We start from the raw sequence: 15,000 nt of genomic DNA on the forward strand, positions 1-15,000 counted from the left end.
ACAGGCAGACAGACAGGCAGACAGACAGGACAGGCGACAGACAGACATACAGACAGAAAGACAGAACGACAGGCAGACAGACAGACAGACAGAAGGACAAGCAGACAGACAGGACAGACAGACAGACAGACAGACAGAACACCAGACAGACAGACACACACACAGAAGGATAGACACAGACAGGACAGACAGACGGAAGGACGGACAGACAGACAGGCAAACAGGCCCAGACACACAGCCTCCTCGCTTTAACAGTCAGACAGAAGGACAGAAAGACAGGCAAACTTGGCCAGACACATAACCCCGTGGCACTTTCGCCCGTGGGATGGGTGGGTCGTGGGAAGAGGGATAGGTTCATTGATCAGTGGTGGAAATAAGCCTGCAGGTCCATGGATAGAGAGTTCCATGGTGAGACTAGGTCCATGATGACTATATAAGGATGGACCCAAGGAGAAAATTACGTGTAGTGGTTAAAATGGGACACCGCGGGACACCTCTCACGGGGGAGGGAGGGGTCTCAGGGTCCCGGAAAATAATATATACACTCATAATTTTTTTTTTCCAACTCGGAATATGCCAGAAATCCTGCTATACTCCATTCACTCTGACTTGGCCCAGATTTTCGTCCTTCTGCAGCTTATTTCACGTAGCTAAATGGCAGAAAAAGACGAAAGTACAGCCCTACATTCTTTCCATCTTCTTCGTGACGGACATAATATTCTCGTGCTGGTGTATTTTTAAAACTCAGTGTTCGTGGAGAGATGGCAATTTTAGGCCAGGTTAGAGTGAACAGAGTATAGATATAAGGCAAATAGTGAGGAATACATATCTAGGTGATCAGTAGGACACAAAGAATGATGTAAGGGATTTGGTGAGTGAGGAAGTGAAGGAGCGTTGTGGATGTGGTTGTGGTAGGAAGCGTTAGGAGAAATACACTGAGGTGGTTTGGCCATGTGGAGAGGATGGAGGGTGAGAGACTGACGAGGAGAGTGTATGTGAGTGAGGTGAAAGGGGGGGAGGGAGAGGCCAAGGATGAGATGGAGGGATGGGGTGGAGAGGTATATGTGAGAGGGAGGGTGCAAGCTGGGGAGAAGGCAGCGAAATGGCAGGGGACAGGGTGACATGGAGGTGATTTGTTTGTGGCCACCCCTTACGAGATTAATGCGTCTGGCAATAGATAGATGAATGTATAATTAGCTATATTTAAAGTTAATTGATTAGGTGGGTGATTAACAGGGTGATTAGGGAGGATTAGGTGATTAGCAGGGGGATTAGGGAGGATTAGGTGATTAGAAGGGGATTAGGGAGGATTAGGTGATTAGCAGGGGGTTAGGGAGGATTAGGTGATTAGCAGGGGGATTAGGTGATTAGCAGGGGGATTAGGAGGATTAGGTGATTAGCAGGGGATTAGGGGGGATTAGGTGATTAGCAGGGGGTTAAGGAGGATTAGGTGATTAGCAGGGGGATTAGGGAGGATTAGGTGATTAGGTGATTAGCAGGGGGATTAGGGAGGATTAGGTGATTAGCAGGGGGATTAGGGAGGATTAGGTGATTAGCAGGGGGTTAGGGAGGATTAGGTGATTAGCAGGGGGATTAGGGAGGATTAGGTGATTAGCAGGGGGATTAGGGAGGATTAGCAGGGGGATTAGGTGATTGTAATCCTCTGAGTAATAAGCCATTCAACTCATTAGGCAGATTTGGCGTAATGGTATGTTAATGACCCTCTGATTCTCTCTCTCTCTCTCTCTCTCTCTCTCTCTCTCTCTCTCTCTCTCTCTCTCTCTCTCTCTCTCTCTCTCTCTCTCTCTCTCTCTCTCTCTCTCTCTCTCTCTCTCTCTCTCTCTCTCTCTCTCTCTCTCTCTCTCTCTCTCTCTCTCTCTCTCTATTTCTATATGTCTATTTTCATCATTTATCCATCTGTCTGTCTATCTGTCTATCTGTCTATAGATCTATCAGTCTGTCCATCTATCAATTTATCTATCGGTCTGTCTGTGTGTCATCTTCTTCGTCTATCTATCTATCTGTCTGTCTGTCTGTCTACTCTGTCTGCTGAGAGAGAGAGAGAGAGAGAGAGAGAGAGAGAGAGAGAGAGAGATGGGGAAAGAGAAGTATGAGAAAACATGGAGAGAGAGAGAGAGAGAGAGAGAGAGAGAGAGAAAGAGAGAGAGAGTAGTACAGTAGTAGTAGTAGCAGTGGAGTAGTAGTAGTAGTAGTAGTAATAGTAGCAGTAGTAGTAGTAGTAGTAATAGTAGCAGTAGTAGTAGTAGTAGTAGTAATAATAGTAGTAGTAGTAGCTGTTGTTGTGGTGGTGGTGGTAATTGCAGTAGTAGTAGTAGTAGTGGTGGTGGTGGTAGTAGTAGTAGTAGTAGTAGTAGTAGTAGCAGCCCCAGGTTCATCTGAAACGTGAACCCAGTGGACTGCAGGCTGAAGTTGCCCTCCTCCTGCAGTCCACCATCGTCCTTTCGGGGGATAGGGAGGGAGTTGAGGGACGTGTGTATAACCAGGCAGCTCCACCACCCAGTTATATCAGTGCCACCACGTGAAGGCCTCCCCCTCCACCACCCGGCATCGTAGTGAAAGGGTTAATTACTTTGTACTTCCCCTAATTACACCACTGAAGTAATTCTCTCTCTCTCTCTCTCTCTCTCTCTCTCTCTCTCTCTCTCTCTCTCTCTCTCTCTCTCTCTCTCTCATTTCGTTATTTTCTCTTTGGCTTCATAAGGAGAAAGAGCGAAGGTGATTGAGAGAGAGAAAGATAGAGAGAGAGAAACGGTCTATCTAAGCTATCTATTTTTCTATCTACCTGTCTATCCGTCCGTCCGTCTGTCTGTCTAGCTTTATTTTATGTTTTTCTATCTATTTCTATCTATCAGTCAGTCTACCTATTTATATATCTATCTAGACGGCTATCTATCGCTCTCTATCTATCTGTCTGTATGTATGTACGGCATGTATGTATGTATGTATCTATCTATCTGTATCTATCTATCTATCCATCTATGTCAGGATGTTGAAAAGTTGTCTGTGTGTCTGTGTGTTTGTATATATATTTCAGTCTATATGACCATCCCTTTAAAAGCCTCCTAAAACCATCCCTATCCCCAAAGAGGACGATGGTGGAGAGGAGAAAGACAACCTCAGCCTGCAGTGCACTGGGTCCACGTTCAGATGAGCCTGGGGTTTAAATAGTAACCACTCCTACTATCCCAGAACTATCCATGACTACAGTAATCCCAAAACTATCGCTACAACACTCACCTTTTCCAACAAGTCTTCAGGAGGCGGGAAAGAAAGATAGCATAGTTTAGCCTCTCACGCACTACCCTCATAGAAAACGGGTAATATGTAAACAACTCACTTCTGTCTCAAAATCTTTTATATTATTTCAAATTTAAGCTTATTTTTTGATGATTTAAATATTTTATAAGTTGATTAGTGAAAAGAATATATTATTACCGAAATTTTAGGCCTCTCAGTGACTAAATTGCACAGTAAAATTCGCTAAGGAAGAAATAAATCGTAATGAAGTGAAGGAAGTTTTTATCAATTTGCATCCGACTCTGGCCATACATTAAGTGACCTGTTCCCTAAAATCCAGCAGTTCTCCTACGTAATTCACCTTCACATATCACCAACTTTGGCCTAATGCTGTCCCGTTTTAAGCTAGGAATATTACTGTAAACGAATTATTGGCTGTACATAGAGAGCACATGTACTCAGATCTGTACTCACAGTGTGTAATGCTCCCTCCAATGGCGTCCCCCGTATGATCAAATTCTATCTCCATGTACTTGCCCTGGAGAGAGAGTACAGGTGTTACATAGAGAAGTACAAGTGTTACATAGAGAAGTACAAGTGTTACATAGAGAATTACACGTGTTACATAGAGAATTACACGTGTTACATAGAACTGGTATCTATGTACTCAAATGTAACAACAGTAATACTAACAGACACTACTACTTCTGGTACTATCACTACTACCACAACTACTACTACTACTACTATGACATTATTATTACTACTACTACTATTACTGATCCTCCTCCTCCTCCTACCCCTACTACTACTACTACACCACTACTACCACTACTATTACTACTACTGCAACTACTAGTACTACCATTACTACTACTACTACTACTACAACTACTAGTACTACCATTGCTACTACTACTACCACTACTACAACTACTAGTACTACCATTACTACTACTACTACTACAACTACTACAACTACTAGTACTACCATTACTACTACTACTACTACTACAACTACTAGTACTACCATTACTACTACCACTACTACTACTACAACTACTACTACTACTATAATTACCGCTATTATCCCTTCCATATTTAATCACTAGTAATAAAAATTGACACCATTCTTATAAATACAACTCTCTCTCTCTCTCTCTCTCTCTCTCTCTCTCTCTCTCTCTCTCTCTCTCTCTCTCTATCTATCTATCCATGATTTTTTTTTATTCATCATGTTATTCCTTCATTTCTCTCTCTCTCTCTCTCTCTCTCTCTCTCTCTCTCTCTCTCTCTCTCTCTCTCTCTCTCTCTCTCTCTCTCTCTCTCTACATGATTTTTATACCTCTTCATCTGATCATGTTCTTCTCTCTCTCTCTCTCTCTCTCTCTACTTACGAATCTTGAGGAGTTGTCGTTTCTTCTGGTTCTGGAGTTCCCAAAGGCTGTAGAGAAAGAGAGAGAGAAAATTAAAGACTGATTATTACATTTACTCAGTGATAGGGGTGCTGTGTGTGTGTGTGTGTGTGTGTGTGTGTGTGTGTGTAATTCACCGGGTCGGTCAGGATCACTTGATGGTCGTGATCGTCAGCTTTTACCCTCCCGGAAGGGAGCTGAGAGCTCATATAGTCCGCTCTAAGGGCAAGGCTGTGACCTTCACACACACACACACACCCGTCCCCTTGCTCAAGGGGGACAGTAACCACCCACTTCGTCAATGAAACTTTTCGCAACCTGAGCGAGGCGCGAACTCCCGTCTACCAGATGGCAAGCGAGAACGTTACCACTGCACCAGCGAGCGGTGTGTGTGTGTGTATGTGTGTGTGTGTGTGTGTGTGTGTGTGTGTGTACGGTGGTAGTAGTAGTAGTAATAATAGTGGTAGTAGTAATTGTAACAGTAGTAGTGGTAGTAGTTGTGGTAGGAATAGTAATAGTAGCACTAGACGTAGTAGTTGTAGTAGTAGTAGTTGTAGTAGTAGTAGTAGTAGTAGTTGTTGTTGTTGTGGTGGTGGTAGGAATAGTAATAGTAACAGTAGTAGTAGTAGTTGTAGTGGTAGCAGTAGTAGTAGTAGTTGTAGTTGTAGTTGTAGTAAGAAAAGAAGAATCAGATAGGAAGAAACATAAGAATCAAATAAATAATAATAATAATAATAATAATAATAATAATAATAATAGTATAATAATCATAATCAAAATAATATCAATGACATGAACAAGAAGATGAAGGGGAGGAGGACGAAGAATCAACTGTAATAATAATAATAATAATAATAATAATAATAATAACAGTAATAATAATGAAAAGAAGATATGGAATTAATAATAATAATAATAATAATAACAACAGCAACAACCATAAAAATAATAATAATAATAATAATAATAATAATAATAATAATAATCAGGCATCTCATTTAACAATTAACAACAACCAGATACACTGTACAGAATTTAAAGATAAATTTAATAATAAAAATAATTCTTTTCTGTGAACCACGTTTGGATGGCTAAGTAGAGCCAGGATTCCAGGGGCTTGGATGGTGGGTGGATGAGTGTGTGGCCCATTTATTTAGTAGATTTTAGGAAGTTTTTTTTTCTCTCTCTCTCTCTCTCTCTCTCTCTCTCTCTCTCTCTCTCTCTCTCTCTCTCTCTCTCTCTCTCTCTCAAACAATAATCAGTATTTTTATGCACAAAGAAAATGAAGAGAGAGAGAGAGAGAGAGAGTCAGGAGGTGGAAAACTAGATGAGCAAGACAAGGTGGTCCATATATAGCACTCCTCGTCCACGCCCAAACCAGCAGACTGAGCCGTACTAGTCAGATAAGTTAATAGGGGAGTGCTGTCTATCTATCTATCTATCTGTCTATCTATCTATTTCTGTGGTAGTTGTGGTAGTGGTTTATGGTAGTTGTGGTAGTGGTTTATGGTAGTTGTGGTAGTGGTACTTGTATGGTAATTGTGGTAGTGGTAGTTGTATGGTAGCTGTGGTAGTGGTACTTGTATGGTAATTGTGGTAGTGGTAGTTGTAGCTGTGGTAGTTGTTGTTGTGGTAGTTATGGTAGTTGTATGGTAGTTGTGGTAGTGGTAGTTGTATGGTAGCTGTGGTAGTGGTAGTTGTATGGTAGCTGTGGTAGTTGTTGTTGTGGTAGTTCTGGTAGTTGTATGGTAGTTGTGGTAGTGGTAGTTGTGTGGTAGTTGTTGTAGTTGTATGGTAGTTGTGGTAGTGGTAGTTATGGTAGGTGTGGTAGTGGTAGTAGTATGGTAGTAGTAGTAGTAGTAATCTTCAACTTTAGGGTAAGGCTTCTGATGTGTATTGTGTAAGTGTAGGAGGAGGAGGAGGAAGAGGAGGAGGAGGAGGAAGAGAAGAAGAAGAGGATGGGAAATGAAGAGGATGGTGGAGGAGGGGGGAGGAGGAGGAGGAGGAAGAGGAGGAGGAGGAGGAAGAGAAGAAGAAGAGCATGGGAAATGAAGAGGGTGGTTAAGGAAGAGGAGGAAGAGGAGGAGGAGGACGACGAGGAGGAGGAGGAGGAGGAGGAGAAGAAGAAGAAGAAGAAGATGAAGGAGAAGGAGGAGGAGGAGGAGAAGAAGATGACGATGATGATGATGTTGGCAAAGGAGGAAAAGATGATGCTAACAATAATAGTGATGATGATAAGGAAAAGAAGAAAGAATTTTACATAAACAGACAGAAAACACCAAAAGGGGTAAGATTCAGTGAGTTTTTGGCTAAGTTAGGATAGGATGGCATAGATTAAGTTGGATAAAGTTAGACAGGCATTTACGTTCGATAGGTTGAGTTACGGTTGGCTGAAGTTAGAAGGAAGGATGAGTTAGTTTATGAAGAGATATTTGTAAGTATGGATTAGCTAGGTTAGGTGTATGGCTGAGTGACATTCCAGTCTTGAGCGCTACCAGATGCCCGTGTAGCACGAGGGAAGGCATGGAGAGGTGGCACCATGGACTCAACTTCGTCTGAGCATTTTCTATTAAAATATCTGTAAAATAATGCAAGGGAGGCAACATTCCTTCTTACTTGTAGGGGAGGTAGTTTATTTGTAATGGCAGGGTTGTTAATAATTCTAACAGCTTTGTTCTGAATTTTGTCTAGTTGTTTTAATGCAACCTCTCCACATCCATTCCACAAGGGTGAGCAGTATTCAAGCTGAGAGCGCACATGACTTATAAATTACAGCTAACTGCTCATTAGTGAAGAAGTTACTAACTCTGTTCAATAATCCAAGTTTCTTTGAGGCAGTTTTAGCAAGTGATCTGACATGAGAGGTCCAGTTGAGGGCATTGTTAAGTGAGACGCCAAGAATTTCAATACTTTTGGAGATGGGAATATTAGTAGCACTGAAGGTAATATACGAATCTGGCAATATCTGTTTATTAGTAAATTGTATATATTTAGTTTTACTAGCATTAAATGAGACAAGGTTGTTTTGTCCCCATTCACTGATCGTAAATAGGTCTTGATTTATGGAGATGGCTGTACTGAGTTGAGAGGTAGAGATATTAGACTTTGTAAATGGATGTCTGAGTGTGAATGAACTATGAAGTGTTGAGTCATCTGCATATGAATGGATGGGGTTGTGGGTGACAGGTAAGAGATCATTAATATGAACCAGGAACAAGGTTGGCGGCAGAACTGATGCCTACGGTACGCCGGCGTTAATTGAATGGAAACTGAAATATACATCATCTACAGTACTTTTACTCTTATTTTCCTGTCACTGAGATATGAGGAAATCAAAGGAACAAAAGACTTTAGTCCATAGTAAGGGAGTTTGGACAACAGGGAACGGTGCCATACTCTGTCGAAAGCTTTAGAAATATCATTCCCCGAACTGCATCTCTCTGGAACTCGCTTCCCCAGAGTTGTTTCCCTCCAATCTTCAACCCGCAGCTGTTCAAGTCGAACTGTTACAGATATTTTACGAACAGAGGACACCTGTAATCTGGCGTATGGATTAGTTTTTTTTTTTTCCTTCCTCTGTTCTGTTATTTAAAAAAAAATGTTAGATAAGATAAAGGTAGATCAGAGGATAAGTTACTGTCAGGATTAGTTTGGATTACAAGAAGGATTTATGGTGTCTCTCAGATCAGCTTAGGTCGGGTCATTTTAACTTAGGCTCAGATTAGCTGGCTTGGATTAGGGGTAGATAGAGTTAGGATAAAGGTAGATAAAGGTAGTGTAGGATAAATATAGGAGTAGATAGAGCTAGACTGGAATTAAGTTAGGAAATACCAGGTGGATTTATACCACTTTAATACCAGTTTATGTTAGGGAAAGAAATATATGGATGGGGAAGCTTCTGTGGTTGATATTCTGACTTGCTAAAAAATGGATTTGGAAAGAGAGAGAGAGAGAGAGGGGGGGGGAATGTGTGTGTGTGTGTGTGTGTGTGTGTGTGTGTGTGTGTGTGTGTGTGTGTGTGTGTGAGAGAGAGAGAGAGAGAGAGAGAGAGAGAGAACTTAAGCTCATACATAATACATTCAGCAGTTCGGGAGTCAGAATGTTAGTACTCTCTCTCTCTCTCTCTCTCTCTCTCTCTCTCTCTCTCTCTCTCTCTCTCTCTCTCTCTCTCTCTCTCTCTCTCTCTTTAATTATATTTTTAGCTAGCATTCTCTCATCACCATTACTCTCTCTCTCTCTTTCTCTCTCTCTCTCTCTCTCTCTCTCTCTCTCTCTCGACCCTATTCTTTCAAGTCGACATATGGACAATTTTTATGGCTTCCTAAGGCTCTCAGATGCTGCCTTGCTCTATTTTTGAGAGAGAGAGAGAGAGAGAGAGAGAGAGAGCGACTAGCTTTAAGGAAAATGAGAGAGAGAGAGAGTAGCTTTAAGGAAAATGAGAGAGAGAGAGAGTAGCTTTAAGGAAAATGAGAGAGAGAGAGAGTAGCTTTAAGGAAAATGAGAGAGAGAGAGAGTAGCTTTAAGGAAAATGAGAGAGAGTGGAAGTGAGGAAATGGAAAAGATGATATGGTGAAGGTGGTATAGTGGTATAGTGAAGGTGGTATAGTGAAGGTGGTATAGTGGTATAGTGAAGGTGGTATAGTGGTATAGTGAAGGTGGTATAGTGAAGGTGGTATAGTGTTATAGTGAAGGTGGTATAGTGAAGGTGGTATAGTGGTATAGTGAAGGTGGTATAGTGGTATAGTGAAGGTGGTATAGTGGTATAGTGAAGGTGGTATAGTGAAGGTGGTATAGTGAAGGTGGTATAGTGGTATAGTGAAGGTGGTATAGTGGTATAGTGAAGGTGGTATAGTGGTATAGTGAAGGTGGTATAGTGAAGGTGGTATAGTGGTATAGTGAAGGTGGTATAGTGAAGGTGGTATAGTGGTATAGTGAAGGTGGTATAGTGAAGGTGGTATAGTGGTATAGTGAAGGTGGTATAGTGAAGGTGGTATAGTGGTATAGTGAAGGTGGTATAGTGAAGGTGGTATAGTGTTATAGTGAAGGTGGTATAGTGAAGGTGATATAGTGGTATAGTGAAGGTGGTATAGTGGTATAGTGAAGGTAGTATAGTGGTATAGTGAAGGTGGTATAGTGAAGGTGGTATAGTGGTATAGTGAAGGTGGTATAGTGGTATAGTGAAGGTGGTATAGTGGTATAGTGAAGGTGGTATAGTGAAGGTGGTATAGTGGTATAGTGAAGGTGGTATAGTGGTATAGTGAAGGTGGTATAGTGGTATAGTGAAGGTGGTATAGTGGTATAGTGAAGGTGGTATAGTGGTATAGTGAAGGTGGTATAGTGAAGGTGGTATAGTGGTATAGTGAAGGTGGTATAGTGGTATAGTGAAGGTGGTATAGTGAAGGTGGTATAGTGGTATAGTGAAGGTGGTATAGTGGTATAGTGAAGGTGGTATAGTGAAGGTGGTATAGTGGTATAGTGAAGGTGGTATAGTGGTATAGTGAAGGTGGTATAGTGAAGGTGGTATAGTGGTATAGTGAAGGTGGTATAGTGGTATAGTGAAGGTGGTATAGTGGTATAGTGAAGGTGGTATAGTGAAGGTGGTATAGTGGTATAGTGAAGGTGGTATAGTGGTATAGTGAAGGTGGTATAGTGGTATCGTGAAGGTGGTATAGTGAAGGTGGTATAGTGGTATAGTGAAGGTGGTATAGTGGTATAGTGAAGGTGGTATAGTGGTATAGTGAAGGTGGTATAGTGGTATAGTGAAGGTGGTATAGTGAAGGTGGTATAGTGGTATAGTGAAGGTGGTATAGTGGTATAGTGAAGGTGGTATAGTGGTATAGTGAAGGTGGTATAGTGGTATAGTGAAGGTGGTATAGTGGTACAGTGAAGGTGGTATAGTGGTATAGTGAAGGTGGTATAGTGAAGGTGGTATAGTGGTATAGTGAAGGTGGTATAGTGGTACAGTGAAGGTGGTATAGTGGTATAGTGAAGGTGGTATAGTGGTATAGTGAAGGTGGTATAGTGGTATAGTGAAGGTGGTATAGTGGTATAGTGAAGGTGGTATAGTGAAGGTGGTATAGTGGTATAGTGAAGGTGGTATAGTGGTATAGTGAAGGTGGTATAGTCGTATAGTGAAGGTGGTATAGTGGTATAGTGAAGGTGGTATAGTGAAGGTGGTATAGTGGTATAGTGAAGGTGGTATAGTGGTATAGTGAAGGTGGTATAGTGGTATAGTGAAGGTGGTATAGTGGTATAGTGAAGGTAGGTGTAGTGGTATAGTGAAGGTGGTATAGTGGTATAGTGAAGGTGGTATAGTGGTATAGTGAAGGTGGTATAGTGGTATAGTGAAGGTGGTATAGTGAAGGTGGTATAGTGGTATAGTGAAGGTGGTATAGTGGTATAGTGAAGGTGGTATAGTGGTATAGTGAAGGTGGTATAGTGAAGGTGGTATAGTGGTATAGTGAAGGTGGTATAGTGGTATAGTGAAGGTGGTATAGTGGTATAGTGAAGGTGGTATAGTGAAGGTGGTATAGTGGTATAGTGAAGGTGGTATAGTGGTATAGTGAAGGTGGTATAGTGGTATAGTGAAGCTGGTATAGTGGTATAGTGAAGGTAGGTGTAGTGAAGCCCTACGTGTGACCTCGACTCCCAGTAAAAGGCTTCGTGTGTGTCTGTGGTATGTGTGTTTCTTGAAGTGTGTGTGTGTGTGTGTGTTTGTGTGTGTGCGAGGGTATTCATCCACTTGTGTAAGTATTTTGCATGTGTTGGTTTATGCAATCACACACACACACACACACACACACACACACACATACACATACACACACACACACATCATCACCACCACCATCATCATCACCACCACCATCATCATCACCATCATCATCATCATCACCACCTACTATATTCCTTTCACTCTGACCTGGCCTGATATGGTGCTAGTCACGAAGAAGTGCTACGTGAAATCTAGGGAGCCATAGCATTTTTCTGCCACTGAGCTACGTGAAATTAACAGCAAATGGACGAAAATTTGAGCCACGTAAGAATGAAAGGAGTATAGTGTTTGTAATATTTTATGTAATTTCACGTGATTTTTGTACTCAGTTTTAACTCATTTATTTATTTATTTTACTACTACTACTACTACTACTACTACTGCTACTACTACTACTACTGCTACTACTACTACTACTACTACATCTGTTTATCTATGTATTTAAGAAGAGTAATTAGAGAGATTAAGTAAACACACACACACACACACACACACACACACACACACACACACACACGCAAATATATACACACCTGCACACACATATACACATAATTTAGACATATATAAACACAGACACATTCTTACACACACACACACACACACACACACACACACACACACACACACACACACATCTTACCACACACGACCAACACACTCACTCTGCATCTCTCTCTCTCTCTCTCTCTCTCTCTCTCTCTCTCTCTCTCTCTCACACACACACACACACACACACACACACACACACACACACACATAATGTATATCTAATAATAACATGTCCAGAATGCAGTTACTTGGAGATTTACGTTTACAGCGAGAGAGAGAGAGAGAGAGAGAGGGGGGGGGTCATGCAGCAACAAGAATTCACTATCTTGATCTTATCTTAGGTTGTGTGTGTGTGTGTGTGTGTGTGTGTGTGTGTGTGTGTGTGTGTGTGTGTGTGTGTGTGTGTGTGAGAGAGAGAGAGAGAGAGAGAGAGAGAGCAGCAAGGTGTGATGGTCGTGCATTGTAAGATGTGTGTGTGTGTGTGTGTGTGAGAGAGAGAGAGAGAGAGAGAGGAGCAAGGTGTGATGGTCGTGCATTGTAAGATGTGTGTGTGTGTGTGTGTGTGTGTGTGTGTGGAGAGAGAGAGAGAGAGAGAGAGGGGGGGGGTCATGCAGCAACAAGAATTCACTATCTTGATCTTATCTTAGGTGTGTGTGTGTGTGTGTGTGTGTGTGTGTGTGTGTGTGTGTGTGAGAGAGAGAGAGAGAGAGAGAGAGAGAGCGGAGACAGCTGCAAGAGGAGTGTGTTGGTAGTGTATTGTAAGGTGTGTGTGTGTATGTATGTATGTATGTATGTGTATATATCTATGTATGTCTGTGTAAGCATAACAACCTCTAAAAACCACACAAAGTCACTCCAAATCCCTACATGACACAACCCAAGCGTGTATTCAATATGGACGATGGGTATTGGTGCTCAAGTGGTGATATGCGAAAGGACCATCCCAGTACTCACCTTCCAGCACGGGATTGGACTGCAGGAGGCGGTGGGATGGGGTGTGGCTGGGATGGGACTGGGATGCCACGTATTGCAGTACCAGTTTTGCTGCCTCTGTCTTACCGGAGCCGCTCTCTCCCAGGACCACCACCACCTGAAGGAGACAGGGAGAGAGAGAGAGAGAGAGAGAGAGAGAGAGAGGGAGGGAGGGCGACAGACAGATGGACAGACAACAGAGAGAGAGAGAGAGAGGGAGGGAGGGAGGGAGGGAGGGAGACAGACAGATGGATAGACAATAGAGAGAGAGAGAGAGAGAGAGAGTAAGAAGTGTTAGTAGTAGTAGTAGTAGTAATAGTAATAGTAGCAGAGGAAGAAGAGGAGGAGGAAGAGAGAGAGAGAGAGAGTGAGAGACAGACAGACAGACAGACAACAGAGAGAGAGAAAGAGAGAGAGAGAGAGAGAGAGAGGAGGAGGAGGAAGAGGAAGTGGTAGTAGTAGTAGTAATTGTAGTAGTAGTAGTAGTAGTAGCAGATGAAGAAGAGAAGGAGGGGAAGGAGGAGGAGGAAGAGAAGGTAGAGAGAGAGAGAGAGAGAGAGAGAGGAGGAAGAAGAAATGGTAGTAGTAGTAGTTGTAGTAGTAGTAGTAATAGTAGCAGAAGAAGAAGAAGAAGTAGAGGAGGAGGAGAAGAAGGTTTGAATTAATACATATCGACCACACGAATATTAAGTATGTGTGTGTGTGTGTGTGTTGCAAGGAAGTGGGTGTGTTGCAAGGAAGTGGGTGTGTTGCAAGGAAGTGGGTGTGTTGCAAGGAAGTGTGTGTGTGTGTGTGTGTGTGTGTGTGTGTGTGTGTGTGTGTGTGTGTGTGTGTAATTTTTTCACCATTTTCAGCTATACTCCTTTCACTCAAACTTGGCCTAAAATCTCCATCTTTCCTCAGTGCTTAGTTCCCAGCATAAATTAACGCTAATTACGATGCTAGTCACGAAGAAGTGCCGGGGAAGGATGTAGAGCCTTAGTATTGTCTTCTTCTGCCACTGAGCTACGTGAAATAAGCTGCAAAAGGACGAAAATCTGGGCCAAGTTAAGGTGAAAGGAGTATAGTCACGAAGAAGTGTCATACGAATGGATTTATATTTTATCTATCTGTTTATTTATTCATCTATCTATCTATCTATTTAATTATCTATCTATCGATTTATTAATTATCATTTTAGGTCATGGCAACGAATTCAAATCAGAAATCCGTTATTCTTTCAAACTCTCCAATTCAATTTTTAAAAACAGCCGTAAAACCGAAGATTAAAAATAATATAAACAAATAATCTTTTAAATTCTCAAAGTAATTATTTTGAACCATAAGTAAGTCTCCATAACATTAAATTATTATGTAAAAATAGTAATTGTAACATTTTAAAAGTAACCGTTTTTTTGGCTTTCAAATTTACGGTGGTATGAAAACTGCGCGCTCCTTGTGTCTTGCGAGGATGGCCCAGTCTGCGGGAGTGGGGTTGAGGATTTTTTTTGGGTGATGGGAAAAAAATAATTAAGCTTTACAGTCAGTAGGATAGATAGAATGATAGACAGAATGATGCAGGATAGACAGAATGATAGAATGATGCAGGATAGACATTTGCAACTCACAAGAATTGGGAGGCGTATTAAGTCGCAATATGAATGGAGATACGAACATGGATAATAATTATTTTTATATATACATACAAGGTCCCTAACACCTCTTCCTTGGCGATTTATTTTCATTATTAACATTCAATTTCCATGGCCGTACTACCGATGTGCTTTGCAATGATGATATATATGGAGATAATAAGGTGTGAAGTATAGAATGAATCGCTTAGGAAAAGGTGTTAAGTAAATGTTTATACACGTACCTGATCTGCTTTCCTCTCACACACGCCTCTATGGGCTGCGTCCGCGAGTGCGTAGCTGTGAGGGAGAGAGAGAGAATTAGAGAGAGAGAGAGAGAGAGAGAGAGAGAATTAGAGAGAGAGAGAGGGGGGGAATGGGAGAGAGAAGAGGCGGGTTGATGAGAGAGAGAGAGAGA

At 41.7% G+C, this 15,000-nt stretch overlaps 1 protein-coding gene across 1 annotated transcript in view; it reads right to left on the reverse strand.

The window, feature by feature from the left end:
• Positions 1–15,000, reverse strand: part of LOC145401701 (unconventional myosin-Ia-like) — an 87,107-nt gene that overhangs the window by 52,319 nt on the left and 19,788 nt on the right. Inside the window, exons 5-9 of the mRNA XM_080273883.1 lie at positions 14,828–14,882; positions 12,955–13,090; positions 4,656–4,702; positions 3,733–3,796; positions 3,259–3,272 (exon numbers count right to left, since the gene is read on the reverse strand). Of these exons, the coding sequence (XP_080130009.1) occupies positions 3,259–3,272; positions 3,733–3,796; positions 4,656–4,702; positions 12,955–13,090; positions 14,828–14,882 (316 nt within the window). The remainder of the gene's footprint in view (positions 1–3,258; positions 3,273–3,732; positions 3,797–4,655; positions 4,703–12,954; positions 13,091–14,827; positions 14,883–15,000) is intronic.

This window comes from Coenobita brevimanus, chromosome 56 (assembly GCF_032717465.1).
Source record: "Coenobita brevimanus isolate Jiangsu-jjx chromosome 56, ASM3271746v2, whole genome shotgun sequence".
NCBI lineage: Eukaryota > Metazoa > Arthropoda > Malacostraca > Decapoda > Coenobitidae > Coenobita > Coenobita brevimanus.